The 16599-nt window shown below is 52.4% G+C and overlaps 1 protein-coding gene across 1 annotated transcript; it reads right to left on the minus strand.

Moving 5' to 3' along the window:
- Positions 1 to 53: 53 nt before the first annotated feature.
- On the minus strand, positions 54 to 15705 carry snapc4 (small nuclear RNA activating complex, polypeptide 4). The gene is made up of 22 exons (XM_061768935.1): positions 15425 to 15705; positions 11202 to 11312; positions 11052 to 11092; positions 9289 to 9385; positions 9161 to 9216; positions 8960 to 9076; positions 8734 to 8877; positions 7847 to 7931; positions 7656 to 7737; positions 7464 to 7571; positions 6341 to 6413; positions 6089 to 6253; positions 5866 to 6016; positions 5683 to 5789; positions 5490 to 5584; positions 5326 to 5420; positions 4847 to 4947; positions 3698 to 4750; positions 3212 to 3616; positions 1354 to 1807; positions 1019 to 1224; positions 54 to 917 (listed from the first exon to the last, which is right to left on the minus strand). The coding sequence occupies exons 2-22, from the start codon at positions 11305 to 11307 to the stop codon at positions 801 to 803; spliced, it is 3858 nt and encodes a 1285-aa protein (XP_061624919.1). The 5' UTR covers positions 11308 to 11312; positions 15425 to 15705; the 3' UTR covers positions 54 to 800.
- Positions 15706 to 16599: the final 894 nt, after the last annotated feature.

Genomic DNA, 16599 nt, shown 5'->3' on the forward strand with positions numbered 1-16599 from the left:
TCGGGCGCAAAATGTCCTTCAAAGGAAAAGGAAAAAAAAAACGAATCAGGAAAAACACTCCAAAGTTTGTTTTTATTCCTCGTTGAAAACAGCTGAGCCGCTCGTGCTGCTTCCCGACCGCAATAACGCCAGCACTTCCGCTTCGTTCCTTCACACGAACATTCCCACCGGAAGTGTATTTTTGACTCTCTCTTATTTGGACAGTGTTGTTTTTTAAGAAATAAAGCACGAGGAACAATCCAAAGCAGCAAAAAGAACCCTTTTTCCCCCCCATGTTTTGGTAGCGCATTGTCTTTGTTTTAGCCCGCCACGTGACCACACGGCAGCTGCTCCTCTGTCAAGTCTGCACACCACCTGGGAAAAAATATACAAATTCTGAAGGCAAGCGGGCATTCCGGGACCATTCCAGGAATCCTCAACAAATGCCGGGACGCCTGTTCCGCTTTCTTCTTCATCTTCCTTCCAATGATGAAACTTCCCAAACGATGGCGGCGCGGGCTGCTGGCGAAAACCTCTTTGGGATTCCCGGTGTGTCCGCAAATAGCGCAAATGTTAGGTTTGTGTTGGTTTGCGGCACACCGCCGCCGCCGCCGCCTACCAAACTCCACCCACGCATCACACGACAAACAAAAAACAAGCTTTTAAAAACCTTTCAGCTGATGTTGAACTTTATTTAAAAAAAAAAAAAAAAAACTTTATTGCAAAACATCTCAGACGAAGGTTCCTGAACTCACCGTTGCGATGCGTTCAGGTATACGACATGAACAAGGAACAGTCAAATAAAAACAAATCAAAGCTTCTCATTGGTTGCTGACAGCCTCACTGGGGCGGGGCTGGGCAGGGAGGGCAGGGCCAGTGGCGCTGATTCCTGAGAAGTGATTGGCTGGAGATCCCGAGCCATCGCATGAAAACGTTCTCTGTGTGACACGGGTTCCAATTATACGCACGTTACAATCTCTGACACCGCCACGCGACGGGCACCGCTCGCGCGCACGTGAAAACGTTTCGCTCGACTCACCCATCCGTTGTGCTTTTGTGTCCTTTGTTTGGCGTTCTTCACTTTCTTCTCGACTTCAGGTGCGCGTGACGACGTCAACGTGGCGACGGGCCTCAGGGTGGCGAGGAGGGCGGGGAGGGCGAACACTGACAGGAAGCGAGCCTTCAGCAGCCGGAACGCCGGATTGGATCCCAAACGCTCCCTCACCAAACTTCGCAACAAACACACTACGGCAACAACAACAACAACAACAACAATCACACGCGTACAAAAGACACAAGCGTACAAGAGCATTTATTGTTCCGAGACTCAATGCATGCGCGTGTGTGTGTGTGTGTGCGCGCGCGCGCCTTTACTTGTTTCGTCAGCGCTGTCTTCAGGCAGGCAAGAGGGCGTGGCCTGTGTGGCGCGCTGTACAAGTTGCCTGGCGGCACTAGCGTTCTTCGTTTTGTCAGCAAGGACGGCAGCGAGCGCGTTCAGGCTGCTGCTGCACGGCGGCAGGTACGGCAGGGACACGCCCGATTCCGGCACGGCCACGCCTCCACGGCCGACCAGCCAATCTGCGACCGTCACAGGCGACCCCGAGAACACCAGGGAGGGGTCAATGTTCAGGCCCGCCCCGCCTGCGGGGGGGAGGGGCCTGAGCCCGCGGGGCACCGGAGGCAGAGCTTGCAGCAGTTGAACGAGCCCACCGGAAGCGGCCAATGAAGACGGCACGTGCGCCCGGGGGGGGGAAGTCACTTGTGCGGCGCCACCCTTTTTGGGCTGGGATTTACGACAACCCTGTCTCCTCCTCTCACGGGTCAAAGCCTGCAACAAAAAGGTTCATTTGGTTGTTGCGGGCTTTGTGGGTGCACGTGTCCGTGGGTGCGTGCGCGCGTGTTAAAGGTCGTCGTGATTCGTTTCGTGCGGTAGCTTCGTACTACTACGGCTGGCTAGCGAAAGGGCGAGCAGAGTGCGTCAGCTTCTCCTTGTCAGTACGAAGCCTCTCCGTCAGCAAGGCCGGGGTATCGGTGTCAACTGTGATGTCGGAGGATGGTCCGGTCGGGGTCTTGAACCAATGGAGGAAGTTATATGAAAACAGAGACTCAGAGACTTGGCGGCTCTTTTTCCAAATGCAACTACAATTTTAATTAGTGATAGGCTGAAAAACGAAACGCCGAAAGAAAGGAAATGCTCTGACCGACCGTGCCATCTCGCCATCCACAGCGAAGGCGGGCATCGTGCAAGCTGTGGCGAAGGCAGAAGCCGAATTATTTCATCATTCATTCATGAATAACGCCCAGCGGTTCCAGCAGGTAGCGCCGTAGGCACAGTGATACATTGGCTCGACTTTGGCTGATGTGTTTTTACTCCGCTACTGCTCTGAACCCTTCTTCAACCACGAGCGGGCCAAAGAAAAGACAAGTCGACAGTGAGTTCCGAGTGTTTAATATAGAATGGACTACTGAATACTTTTTCGCCGAAGTCCGGTCAAAGGCTGTATGTCGAATTTGTTAAGAACCCATTGCGGTTTTAGAGGAATATAACATCAGCAGTCACTTTTCCGATTATGCGAACAGCCAATCGACGCAGGGACAGATGGCCGCAGGCTCGGCGGCTCAGCGAACACCTTTACCTGACAATCTGCCATCCAAGATTCAGTCACACGAGACCCTGAAACTGAAGCCGCAGATGGAACTGATTGATCTCCAATGTGATACTGTCTTAAAAGAGAAGTGGAACTCTCAAACTGGAGGAGTTTTATGCGTCATTAAGCGCAGACAAATTTCCAAAATTCCAGAAGACGACACAGAGGATGCCGGCGGTGTTTGGTTCCGCATGTGTGATGAACACCAACAAAACATCCTCCAGATCCCAGCGGAGTGAGGAACACCTCAGATGTGTTCGGAGAATTGCCACAACGAAACTAACACCAGACTTTCATGCGCTGGCAAAAGAAGGCGATCAACAAAACATTCAAAGTAAATCGAAGTATTAACACTACAAGGACTTTTCTTTTTTTTTTTTTTTTATATGCAAGCATCTGCTTCTGTCAAATTTTAAAAGTCCATGTGGCCCCAGAGCCAAAACGTTCGATGCAACAGAATCTGTCGCTCCAGCATTGGATGAACCTTTGTATATGTGCACATGCGTGCGTGTGTGCGCGCGCGTCCTGACATGTGAACCGATGGAAAGTGAGAAAGTGGGCAGGGCATAAGAGAAACATTTTACCTGGGCCTTCTGACTCGACTTCCTGATTCGCTTCCCCACATTGGTGTGAGTTCTGCCCCCAGAATCTTCCTCGCACCCCCGCTTCCTCCTCGCGGGCGGCGGCTTGGGGGCAGGACCGCTGTAGTCGTGGTCACGAGTGACGGAGCCGGACGGGGCCGAGGCGGGCGCCGCAGAAGAGCAGTCGAGAGGGGGCGGAGCTAGAGCGGTTGTGGTCAAGGATGGGCGTACAGGGCCAGCGAGGAGGGGTGGGGACACGAGGTGCACAGAAAGAGGGGACGTGGGCAAGGACGGGTGGGCGGGGCCAGAGAGGCCTCCAGAAAGAGGGGGCGTGGTTAGCAGCCAGACGGAGGGTGGAGGGGGCCTGGGAGGAGCGCAGGGGAGGATAAACGGGAGGCGGCACCACGTCTGCGGGGACGGAAAGCGTGTCAATCATCATGTCAATCAAATTAGGTCAACCAATCAATACTGGAGAGAGAAAAAGCTGACCTGTGGTTGGACTTGAAAAGGACGCAGAGGTAGAGGTGCCTTGGGCAACAAAGGGGGCGTGGCCACGAGGCAGATTGAAGGAGGGCCGTGTGGGAGGAAGCCAGCGGGGGGAGCTCGTTGCATCACCCCCGGGGGGCGGGCCCGGTTGGTGTACAACATGGCCGCCACCGTCTTGGGGTTCTTGTGGCGTGGGGGTGGTAAGGCGGGTGTCAATTCGGGCTTTGGCGGTGGCGGGCGCGGTAGGAGGGGTCTCCACGGGGGTGGGGTCAGCTTGTCGCAGCCCCGCCTGACGATGACGTCTTTGCAGCCAGAGACATCCACCGTCATGGCGCGGAGGAGGAGCCTGAAGACAGGGGTGGAGCTCAGCGTCGTCTTGTCCCCGAGGGCGTCGGCCAGCGTGGGGGTGGCTGGGCTGGGCACGAGCACATTCCCCACCCAAGGTAACACGGCGGCTTGCAGCATGTAGTCCATCTCTGTGACCGTCACGTGGCCCTTCTTGGGGGGGTGGCGGCGGGGGCGGAGCTTGTTGTACTTGTTGGCCTGGTGAGACAGGTGCGAGTGCAGCTGCTCCTGGGACATCATCAGCATGGCGCCGCCCGCGTGGCGCTCCTCCCAGCTCAGCCGCCGGGGCGGCGGGCCCACCACCACCGAGCGGCCGAACTCGGCCACCACCGTGGAGCGGACGGCCGCCGGGCCCGACGGGGGGTCGGCGGATGCCGGCTCCAGCGTCACCAGCGTTGCACGGTGGAAACTGGACTCTGGACTTTCCTCCTGCGGAATCCACTGGTGCATGGGTGGGACCAGGTAGTAATCGTTGTCCTCCTCTGCATCATCCGCCTCGTCTTCCTCACACTTGCTGTCCATTGAACTCTCTTCCGTTTCCTCGTCTTCGCCCCCAGTGTCCATGTACTTGACCTCATCCTCGTCTTCCTGGCTGCTGTCCTCCTGCTCTTTGATTCTCTGCAGACGGCTCCTAATGCTTGCCCTCAACTTGGTTTTCTCATTCTTCATGGTCTTGGTTTCCTGGGAGGTCTTTGGTATTCGTCGTCTTGTCTGTTAGAGAAAACACACAACACACACACACACGCCAATGAAGATGAATGCTTGTGTGTTGTGCAAACACTGAACGCTCTCACGTCCGTCGTGTACCTTCAAAGGCTCTTTTGCGCGTCTCATCATTTTTTTCCATTCTCTGAGACATTGAGCATCGTTGCGGTGTGGAATTTCTGCCGCGATCTTCGCCCAGCGACCTGGCGACCAACACTCATCAGTGCACACAAAATGTCCCGCCTTTTTATTAATATGACACGTTACCCGCACTGGCTAACATGGTATGGTAGCATTTATTTGTCAGTCCTCAATATACTGTACGTTTAATATACTGTCTCTGATAGCATGCTCATAAACTCAAAGATTTAGCTGCTATGGATAGCATGCTAATAACACATTGTGCATTAGCTGTTACTTACTAACTAACTAACTAACACACTCCGAAACATACTTGAAGTGTTAGCGGCACCACCTAACTTGCTAATAAAGCATTACTGGCTAACTTGCTAATGAAGACAAATGAAGTGTTAGCGGCAGCGGCTAACATGCTAATCAAGGTGGGCGCGATGGACACGGACCGGCGCCATGTTTGTCCAGCAGCCGGAGGAGGAGTTGCTGCTCATCCAAGTCAAAGGCTCCTCTCCTGGTTCCTTCCTTCAGGCAGTCCAAGTATCTGCGGGACAGACGACAAACGCGACGTCAGTCAGGTCAGTCTCGTTTATCCGAACCTGGTCCTCCTCACCGGTCCCTGCAGGCTCCGTCGGTGCGGCCGGGGACCTCCGAGCGGATCTTCCACCACCTCTTCTCCCCGTGACGTGCGACCGCTCTCAGCAGCAGCTGTGAAGAGAGCGAGCGAGCGAGCGGGTGGACACAAGATTTAGAGGAGTAGACCGGACAGAGACTTCAGACCCTGACGATGTCCCCGTGCCACAGACCTGGTCCTCCTCTGTGGACCAGGTTCCTTTCTTCAGCTGGGGGTCTAGAACTGAACTCCATCGGTAGATGAGCTGCGGCGTGTCTCGACCCTCCATGAAGTAGCAGACTGAGGAAGAGGAAGAGGAAGAAGAGGAAGAGTCGTGGTCCGTGTCCGTGCTGTGTGACGCCGCCGGTGTTCTTACTCTGCGTGTACGGTATGAAGTTCCCGATCCGCATCTTCTCAACCATCTGCGTGAGCTTTTGGTCCTCGGCGGGGGTCCAGGCCCCGCGCTTGAGAGAGGACGAGATGAACCTCTGGAACGTCTGCAGGCACATGAAAGCGGTGCGGCCCGTCTGACGGAACAGCGGAAGCGCGTCAATGCACAACCTCGCCGTCATCTCCCCGCCATGATCCACCCCGCTCACCTGTAACTCCTTAGCGATGAGGTCCCAGTTGCTCTCTTGGTTTCTGGCGCTGACCTCCTTAAGCTTCTGAACCTCTTCAGCGCTCCAGCGGTTCTTGTTGATGGAGGGATGCAGAAAGTTCTGCCAGAAGAGGCGAAGGTCGTCCGCCTGGCGCAAGCCTTCAAACTGACACAGACGCTGTTAGCCACACGCTAATAGGCCCAGAAGGTGATCTTAGCCCTCGTAGACAATCTTCGACAAGCGTTCACGTACGTCAATGTTGGCGATCTTGTGCCAGTCGTGGTACTCGTTCTGGTCCCCGACAAGCTCCTCCTCCTTCTTCAATCTGGCCAATCACAATGCACCAGCGTCAGCAGCTAGCCACACGAGCACATACGGACAGGATGCTACCAACGTGAAAAATATTAGCAGATACAGAACTTCGCTTTTCGCGTGCCTCAGTTTTGATTAGGATTTGGTTTTTCACCCAAAAACTCCTTTGTCCCAGCCGCTTGTCAGCCATTCATTTCCCGGAATCGGCGCACCGTTGCCACGGCCTTGTGACTACAATCTGACTTTTTCATCTCGTTGAGCGAGCATCAAATTGTGCAAAAAGGCTTCAACCGACGGCAAGGCGTATTCCACAATGCTTTCATTTTGAATCAGAATCCGAATCAGAATCTTTATTTACCAAGTATGTCCAAAAAACACACAAGGAATTTGTCAATTGACAGAGAACACTTTGGAGACAAAAAAACAGTCACTGAGCGATAAAGGGTTGCTAGTTATCTGGTAATGCTGGTACATTTTTTTTTTTTTTTTTGACAATTGTCCTCTAGCACTTAGAGCAGTTCGAAAGACTAATATTGCCATAGTCCGGCGCAATGAGCATTGTGCAAAGGGCGTCGAGACTTCAAGCGAGTGGCACGATAGTCTGGGCCAATGTCGATTGTGCAAATGTTGCAGATACTCCTCAATCAGTGTGCAAATGGAGCAGATGCTACTCTGGCGCGAGTGGCCAGTATCGGTCAACGACAAATGTGCAAATAGTGCAGTTGAAGGTCTGACTTTTGACTTTTGGATGCGTTGCGCCGACGATGCCCCGCCTTGTCGGACTGTTGCCGAGCAGACCGAGAGAGTTGTCGTTGCCTTGCACTTGCCGCCTGTTGGACCCTCATGACAAAAAGTTTGAAATTGTATATCGTATGTATTTTACACTGCAAAGCTGCAGTTATTCTTTATAAAAATGTATTTTTTTCCATATTTTTGGGTGTCTGGAAGGGATTAATTGGATTGACATTACCGTGTGAAATATGGCTTTGGTTTTTGTACGATTCGGTTTTAGTCGGACTTTATGGAACGGATTCATGACCGAAAACAAAGTGTGACGTCATACTTGATGGATTCAATGTCTTTCTCCAGATTTTCAACGTGAGCTTTGAGCTGCCGCTTCTCGTCTTCGGACTTGTCCGATGAAGACAACTTCTGAGTCAAGTAGTCCAACCTGAAGATGATGATGATGGTGATGGTGAAGAAGAAGAAAGGAAGAGAAGAAGGAAAACCTCGAAGACAAGAAAACGACTCCAACCTGGACAGCTTGGGTTGGAGGAGTCTCCTCAGACCGTCTTTGGAAACGGAGTTGATCAGCAAGGTTTTCTGCCAGCTCTCCCCTGAAGGCGCGCACACGCACACACACACACACGCGAGGACGACAATGTCGAGGAGTCAAAAAGTGCGCGTTGACGGTCGTCACGGTGACGGTACAATCGGCTTCCTCACATCGCTTGACTTTCATCTTGCTGTTGTCCAGGCAACCCTTCATCTTCATCATCTTCTCCTTCGCATCCTGATTGGCCGGAGGACCCTGCGGGCGGACAGAGCGGCGTTGCGATCGGTGGACAGGTCAAAGGTCACGGGACGCTTTACTTGTTGGCGCGAAATCTGCACGATCCAAAGCGAAGTCCATCCATCCCCGTCGACCGCTCCCTCGCCCCCCCCTTGCCCTCGGGCTGAGAGTCTGGGCGTCGTCCTCGCCGGCACACCCGTCTTTCCATTCTCACATCAAGAAGACAACTCGCTTCCACCTACGCAACGTCGACCGACTCTGCCCCTCCCTCACCCCGCACGCTACCTCCATCCTGGTCGGCAGACTTGTCCCACCCGTCCGTCTGAACGACGACAACTCCCTCCATCGGCTACAACTGATCCTATGGAGACCCCCCCTCTTTTCGCCACATTAGCCCCATCCTCCAGCAACTTCACTGGCTCCCGCTCAAATTTAGAATCCAGTTCAAGCTCCCCCTCTACATCTTCAAGGCCATCCACAACCTCGCCCACACCGGCACTCCAGTCCGCATCCTCGGATCCTCCTCGCCCTCCATCCGCTCGAGTGTCCCACCTGCCCGTCTCAGCACCACGTGGGGCAGAACTGCTCCCCATCTCTGGAACTCTTTGCCACCAGACCTCCGCAACTCACTTTCTATCACTTCCTTTCAAAACAAACTAAAAACCCTAACCCCGTTCAAGATGGCTTACTCACTGTAACTCCGCTGCCCTGTTTTCTTTGTAATTGTTTTATTCTCTCTGTATAATTCCGTTTTTGGTGTCCTTGAGAGTCACGAAAGCTGCTTACTAATAAAACGTATTATTATTATTATTATTATTACCAGGCCTGTGACTTTGCTCTTGAAGTACGGCTTCAAGAAGTGGCCCAGGAACAAGGCGCCGTGCTTCGGGTACGCCGACGAGGAGGCGGGCTCTTCTTTGGAAGCTTCTCTGATTGGCCCGGACAGCTGAGCCACTGCCTCCTTCTACGCACGCACACACGCACACACGCACGCCGTCTTGCATCATGGCTGCCGTGTGCATGTGCATTTGTGTGCGTGTGCGTGCCTGTTGTCGCTGGTTGTGCGCCAGAAGAGTCTCCAGCTGCTTGAGCTTTTCTTGAAGGATCTGCTGGTACACCAGGTTCATCTGAAGACACGAGTCCACGGTGGTGGACAGACCCAGCTGACGTTCAAACACACCGGCACGAAGCCGCTCAGCATGTTATAGAGAAGTCACATGTTCGAAGATATTCGACGCTCCACTGACCTCACTTTCACCGCTGCTGTTGCCGCCGTCGTCGTCGTCGTCGTCGTCGTCACCATCTTGCAAGCACACACGGTTAGAGTGAGCGGACGCGCGGTCACATGACAGGAAGCGGAAGCGGAAGGTGCTACCTGACACACTGACGGGGCTGTGCGGTCCCAGAATGTTCTCCAGGTTCTGGATCTCTGTCTCGATCTTTTGCCTGCTAGCCAGCAGACCTGCAACGGACTGCGTGTGCGCGTGTCACGCACATGCGCCACCGGACACGTTAGGTGCGACCGTTGTTCTATCGAGTTTGGAATGACAGCTGAGGTCGCATCCATTTATTCGTGGGCCGACCTCGGCGCCAATCCTCAATCCGCCGCCAAAACGCACCCCTGTGCGGGCTTTTCTTTTGCGCGGGCGCACGGCTCGGTAACCGCCAGCCTCGGCTTCCCAGCCTCGATGTGCGCCGTCGCTAGGCGGTCAGAGCAGCTGCTCCGACGGCCCCGAGTACGCTCTGAAGTCGCCCCAAAAAAGGCACGCTGTTCTCCCGAGAAGGCGTGACGACCAACCATTGTTCTTCTCCCGCCTCTTTTATTTTGCTTTCTTTTTCGCCATATTTTTCTCCTGCAACCAAATCTGTCGCCACCCCCGGAGAGAGACTACCACCCACCGTCTTGAGCCTACGCTCGTGAGGAGACTACAACATTAGCAGTAGTATTTCGGGGAAATGACGAGCTTCAGACAAAATCTCAATTTTGTCCTCTCTCGTTCTCTCCCGTCCCTACTTGACGCACTTTCCAACTTTAGTCCAACACACGATGTTTTATTTCGATTTTCCTTCTTTATACCATTACTAGTGTTATTGTCTTTCTTTAGTTTCGAGCCTTTGTGCGTTTCCCTCTAGATCCCTTGTAGATGTCATTAAATAGACTATAAAATTCCACTCGGAATAATAATTTCATAACGTGGAACAACCTTCAGATTATGAGACTGATTAAAAGGTTTCTCGTCATTTTTCCGAAATTTTGGTTTCCCCTTTAATAGATACAATTTGTTTGATTTTAACAATTCAAGCAGAAGTAACGCAGGCGTCGCTTCCGGCTTATTCTTTTCTCCCAAATGAATGACATTTTTATTTCAGCCATATACACTACGTATCTTTTGCGCCCCTTCCATCGTTGTCGACGCAGGTGGTCACGTCACATTGGCAAGTGCGCAACAACGCGGACCGGGTTGCCAGGTTGGCGTGAATCGCCCCCACAGAAAGGGGCAAACTATCTCAATTAAAATGCAGATTTACAACTCTAAGCGAGATGACTTGTCAAGTCGTGTAGTTCAAGTCAAAGTCGAGCCAAGTCTCTCGGCTACCGAGTGGAAAGTCAAGTCAAGTATTGTGTCTCCAAAGCGTTCTCCGTCCGTTGTCGTCCTCGAGCGGCTCCGACTACCCGAGACAAATTCCTTGTGTGCTTTTTTTGGGACGTACTCGGCAAATAAAGAAGATGGTGATTCCGATTGAGCTCGTCAGGAGTTGAGGTCAATTTGAAATTATTGTTTTATAAAGGTGCAGACAGCATTGAGATCCACTGCGAACCGGAAGTTGAAAAAAAGGATTCTTAATATTGGTGGAATTGCCATCGTTTTGGTTCCGAAATTTCCGATTGCAGCGAGACTGTAATCAATAAATGTGAATATTTAAAGAAAATGTAAAGCTCATTGAGGCACGAGTATTCTGGTCCGGCCCACTTGTCCTTCTTGTCGAGTTTGTCATCGTTCAAAGTTCAGGATCGGACAGTCCAGTCTGGGGGGGTGGGGGGCGAGCGGTCTTGGTCTCGGGCCAAGATTGGTCAGTAACCGACATGAAAACCGTGCGCAAAAATCACGGGGCCCCATGTGTGCGCGTGCGTATTACCGGCGCCGCCTCCAGGTCCGTGTCTTCGCCGGACTCGTCATCTAATGGAGAGACAAGAAGTCCGCGTCACAAGCGTGCGCTTCCCGTTCGTCTCGCTTTGGCGGAAAAAGACAAAGCGGACGGAAGTGTCGTTGAAAGTACAAAGGCGACCTGAGTCGCTGCTGAGTTGCTGCAGTTCGCTGTTGCTGGCACACAAACGGCGTTGCAGAAGTTCCACCTGCTGCTGGATCCTGTCCCTCTGCTCGCACAACGACATGACCGCTGCGCACACAAAAAAATAGACTAAGGGCACACAAAACGTACGTACTACACAAAAGCACAAGAGAGCGGACCCCTGCATGCTCGCCGTTCAGATTCACATCCATTTTTTTCTGTTTTGGGGGGGGGGGGCATTGTTGACATTTTACCAACGCCTTTAAGCAAAGCAAACTACATCAACACAATCTTCCAATCTTCGGCAATGCGGACCAAACTCTGACACTGGTCGTATAGGGACCGAACAGCCCGTATCAGGGGGTTCGGTACCCCATAATCCCGAAGCACCCCCCACAGGACACAAAACACATGTAGACCGATTGGGCGAACTCCCGCGCACCCTCGAGGACCCTGCCGAGGGTGAAGAGCTGGTCCGCCTTTCCACGGCCAGGAAGAAAAGCACACCGCTCCTCCTGAATGTGAGATTCGACTTCCCGACGGACCCTCCTCTCCAGCACCCTACCAGGGAGGCTGAGGAGTGGGATCCCCCTGTAGTTGGAACACACCCTCCAGCCCCCCTCCACCATCCCAGTCTGCCAATCCAGAGGCACTGTCCCCGATGTCCACGCGATGTTGCAGAGGCGTGTCAACCGGACAGCCCCACAACGTCCAGAGCCTTCAGGAACTCCGAGCGAATCTCATCCACCCCCGGCCGGGGCCTTGCCGCCGAGGAGCTTTTGAACCACCTCGGTGACCTCAACCCCAGAGATAGGAAGGCCGCCTCAGAGAACCCAGACTCCGCTTCCTCATGGGAAGGCGTGTCGGTGGAATCGAGGAGGTCTTCGAAGTATTCTCTCCCCACCGGCTCGCAACGTCCCGAGTCCAGCTCAGCGGCGCCCCATCCCCACTATACACAGTGTTGACGGTGCACCGCTTCCCCCTCCCGAGACGCCGGATGGTGGACCAGAATTTCCTCGAAGCCGTCCGGAAGTCTTTCTCCGTGGCCTCACCGAACTCCTCCCATACCCGAGTTTTTGCTTCAGCGACCGCCAAAGCCGCATTCCGCTTGGCCAGCCGGTACCCACCGGCTGCCTCGGGAGTCCCACGGGCCAAAACGGCCCGGTAGGACTCCTCCTTCAGCTTGACGGCTTCGCTCACCTTTGGTCTTCGTTTCGTGTTGATTTCAAGCAGCAAGCCGTTTTTTTTTTTTTAATCTGTGAGGCCGGCCACTCGATTAGGGACAGCCGACCGAGCTTGTCGGCGCCGTGCTCTTGGACGCTCGACATTCTGAACTCGCACCCTAAAAGGGGGTTTTGCACTTTGGCAGTGCAAGACTAACAAATATAATTGTGAGGCACGTAAACTAAAACTGATCATTTGGGGGAAGCCAGCGACCGCACAAGAGTGATTGTTTTTTTTTTGGTTTTAAATGAACTCGAGTTTACAGCAGTAGCAATCGCACGTGCCCGTCCCGCATAAGACTGCGCTCCGACTTGGGACAGTACGTACACCGGGAAAATCGCAAAGATGCGGAGTTGAAAGGAGTTCCGTGTTACGTAACTTCATAGCGCGGCGCCGCTCTTGTGACCGACTGGCTCCGAGTCGGCCTTTGATCATCCGCAAGCTCCGAAATACAAGCGGCAACGTGTCGCGGTAGTTTTCCTTAGCGTAATGTTTACACGATCGGAAAAGTTCTCCTTGTCGCGCTTGATTTTGCCCGGCCGACGCTTCGCTCGGCGGCGCCGCGTGCTACGTGAGCCTCAAACAAAGTCACACGTTAAAAAAACAAAAACAAAAAAAGTCCAAAGGCACACCCGGGAGGTGCTTTTTGTTCGCTGAAACTTGAACCGTTTTATTTGACTTCGGGAGCACGCCGTCGCATTGACCGGCAGATGGCGTCGACAAAGATCTAACCCTGACGCCATGGCGACGGTGGGCCCCGGAAGGACTTAAATATTTTGCCCGAAGTCCGCGAGCGGCTGACGCCACAGCCGTCCGACTCTGTCGGCCCACCGCAACAATGACAATTGATCGTGTCCGTCTATTTATCGAACGAGAAGTCGATGTACCGTATTTTCACGACCGTAAGGCGCACCGTATCAAAAGGCGCAGTCTCTGTTACGGGGTCGATTTCTGTATTGAACGCATACATAAGGCGCACCGTATTATTGGGCGCAGGGATGGTCAAACATACGCTAGCTTAAAACATACGGTAGCATGCGTGCACGCTAAAACAACGTTTTTAAAAAGGCAGCGGGAGCAAAACTGAGTTCGGTGGTACTTTATTGACGTATTTAACAATGTGCTCATCAATCCTCTTCCGCAAATCCATCAAAGTCGTCATCTTCTGTATCCGAAACGAACAGCCGGGCAAGTTCTCCGACAAACACGCCGGGTTCCCTCTCGTCATTGAGAGTCGGTCTCGTTGCCGGGGGGCCGTTCGGCAACCTCGGACGACGGTCAAAGCGGACGCCATTCACAAATGGTGGCGGAACTCGCCCGGCGTCGCCTCCCAGTCTTAGTTGCAGTCCGCGCATGGAGTCACTGATCAACAGGGACGGTGACGCGTGGGAAAAAAACATCCGGGTCCCTTTGCGTACACTTCCCTCAGCCACTCTGATTTTCTCCTCGTCCATCCAGACCTTTCCATTGGCCTTGACGATGGCTTCGGCTGGAAACTTTTCTTTAGGCAGCGTCTTCCTCTTAAAAATCACCATAGGTGGCAGTTTCTGTCCATGACCACGGCAACCAAGCACAACAGCGAAAGCCGACTTCTCGCGCCCCGTTGTGCGTATCGCTACCGCGGCCTCGTCCGTGTCGGTGACGTGGTCGGGCCGGATGCGTTTGTCGGCAATCTTTTTACTGCCGTCGGAGCGGAAGATGGCCAGCTTTTCCTTGTAATCCGCCACGGTAGTCCTTGGCCGGATGGATAGATGGCACAGTTCCATAACACGCTCTATAGCTACTGGGGGCGTCCCTTCAGCGTCCTCTGTCCCGCGCCCCCTTCCCCCTTGCATTATAAGGCGCCCCGTCCATTTTGGAGAAAATGTCAGACTTTTAAGTGCGCCTTCTGGTCTTGAAAATACGGTAGTAATGATCATGACAGGCCTAGTTGTACAAAAGACTCAAGCATTTGTCTGCTTCAGGCAGGCGATGTTCAGCCAGCTCAGTTTGGGTCCTTTGTGGCTCGTGTGTGCGCCAGCGGTTGAGCGAGGAAAAAAGAGAGAGAGCGGCATTGCGAGCGGTTGCGCAGTGACATTTAAGGCCAGTCAGTTAGGAGCGAGGGGTGTCCGTGTTCCTTTACAAAGGCTGAGGAACTGCTTTTTAACGTTTTTGGACAGACTTTCAAACGATATAAAACTGGGGAAAAGTTCAAAGTCAGCGCTCGATTTGTAGCGTCATTACAGTCCACAAACACAGGAAGTACGTTGGCAGCATTAACCACCAAAAAAGACAAAGAAGGGTGGTCGATCACGCCGTTGTGACTCGGATGCTGAACGGTGTCTTTTGCGATCGACATTAGACGAGACTCAATTCATTCAAACGCATTTAATTCATTACTGATCGATATCGACGCTAGTGACGTGAATTTGGCTCACAACACAAGAACTTTTTGGAGCCAAATCCTTTCCAAATCAAGAGATTATATTTCGGGCACATATTGGATTCAAACGGTTGGAGAAAAAGAGGACGCAATTGCTTTTAAATGAAATAATAAAGTGACATCAAAGTAGTCTTTAAAAGATCTAGGACAGGTTCATTTGGTCTGGAGTTCTGTCTTGGCTCTCTCTCTCTCTCTCTCCATCCTCATCAGTCTTGGACTGAAATGTTTCAGGTGACAATTCAGCCGATAACCTCCTTCGTCTTGGTGTTTCCCGATGACGATATCGCAACGTGAACAGCCAGCAGCTTGCCAATGCGGGGCGTGCGGATGGACGTGCGCTGGAGCACAGCGACCAGCGACAAGCGACAAGCGACAAGTGACAAGTACGAACACGCACGCGCGGACTCAGAGCGACGTGGTCCCGAAATCAGGATTCATATGTGGAAAAACTAAGTGGGCATCATAAACCACGACAAGTCCACTTCATTTCCCACGCCATTATCTTTCCATTTGCTCGGTGAGGAGTAAAAAGTATTAGTGCGCGCTTGGTCGGTTGGCGGGAAGTCTGACGTACCTTCAGGTGCACTTTGTCATCATTTCGAGTTCGTTCGACCAACGCACGTTGTGGTTAGCGCCTTAGCATATTACCCAGCAGGCTTTGCGTCAAAACAGCACAAACGATGCCATAACATGACGGCACGGCAGAGCGTCACGATCTGCGTGCTCCGAGAAAGTTTAACAATGTCCAACAATGTCATACATGTCAAAGAAGACAACAAAAAAGTTATACGGACAAAAACAACTGTGATATCTGCCAGTCAGGCAGCGAATAACTTCCGTATTCGTCACATCCGGCCTGGCCGCCGTTCGCTGACGGGTTTGTTTTTCATCTTCCGACCGCGCGAACAAATGACTTATTTTTTAATTGTATTTTTTAGTAGGGTGCTTTTAAGTAAATGTTTCAGTTTGAGGATTGTACAACATTAAAAAAGTTATTACAAAGAAAAAAATAGCACGATGGCATAGAGGACCAAAAGCAACAAATATTTTTTACCGCAATTTTTTTTTCATAGTCATCCTAATAGTCACTTACAACTAACTCACCACAATTTTACCTGTCTGATGTTAAAAAAATATTTTCTTTAATATTTTCTCTTCTCCCGGCGGCACGGTGTGCAACTGGTTAGAGCGTCTGCCTCACAGTTCTGAGGACCCGGGTTCGATCCCCGGCCCCGCCTGTGTGGAGTTTGCATGTTCTCCCCGTGCCTGCGTGGCTTTTCTCCGCGCACTCCGGTTTCTTCCCACATCCCAAAAAAAAAAAACATGCATGCTAGGTTACTTGAAGACTCTAAATTGCCCGTAGGTGTGAATGTGAGTGTGAATGGTTGTTTATATTTGCCCTACGATTGGTTGGCGACCAGTCGAGCGTCACCGTGCCCGAAGCGGGCCGGGATAGACACCAGGGGTCTCATGTACAAAAGGTGCGTACGCACAAAAAGGTGCGTCCGTTCTTTTTCACGGCAAAGTTCAGCTGCATCAAGAGTGACGTGAGCGTGGAAGTGTGCGGTGCCTCACGCCAACTGCGTGGCTGGCGTACGCACGTTTTCTTTGGCGACACTTCGAGGTGATGCTGGGAAATCTGCACATCAGAGACGCAGGAATAATTCGCACTGATGAACAATTCATGCCCGGCAACATTTGATTTCAACAATGCGACTCCGAATTCTTTTGTTAACCGGCGTATTTAAT

The sequence above is a fragment of the Phyllopteryx taeniolatus genome, chromosome 3, assembly GCF_024500385.1.
Source record: "Phyllopteryx taeniolatus isolate TA_2022b chromosome 3, UOR_Ptae_1.2, whole genome shotgun sequence".
NCBI lineage: Eukaryota > Metazoa > Chordata > Actinopteri > Syngnathiformes > Syngnathidae > Phyllopteryx > Phyllopteryx taeniolatus.

Bases quoted from the DNA above. Each gene is read 5' to 3' on its own strand.
- snapc4 (XM_061768935.1), bottom strand. From the start codon at position 11,307: ATGTCGTTGTGCGAGCAGAGGGACAGGATCCAGCAGCAGGTGGAACTT. The intron at 5,421-5,489 runs GTGAGGAGGACC...TCTGTCCCGCAG, and splicing joins GACGGAGCCTGCAGGGACCG to ATACTTGGACTGCCTGAAGG. The intron at 3,617-3,697 runs GTCAGCTTTTTC...CCGTCCCCGCAG, and splicing joins CTTTTCAAGTCCAACCACAG to ACGTGGTGCCGCCTCCCGTT.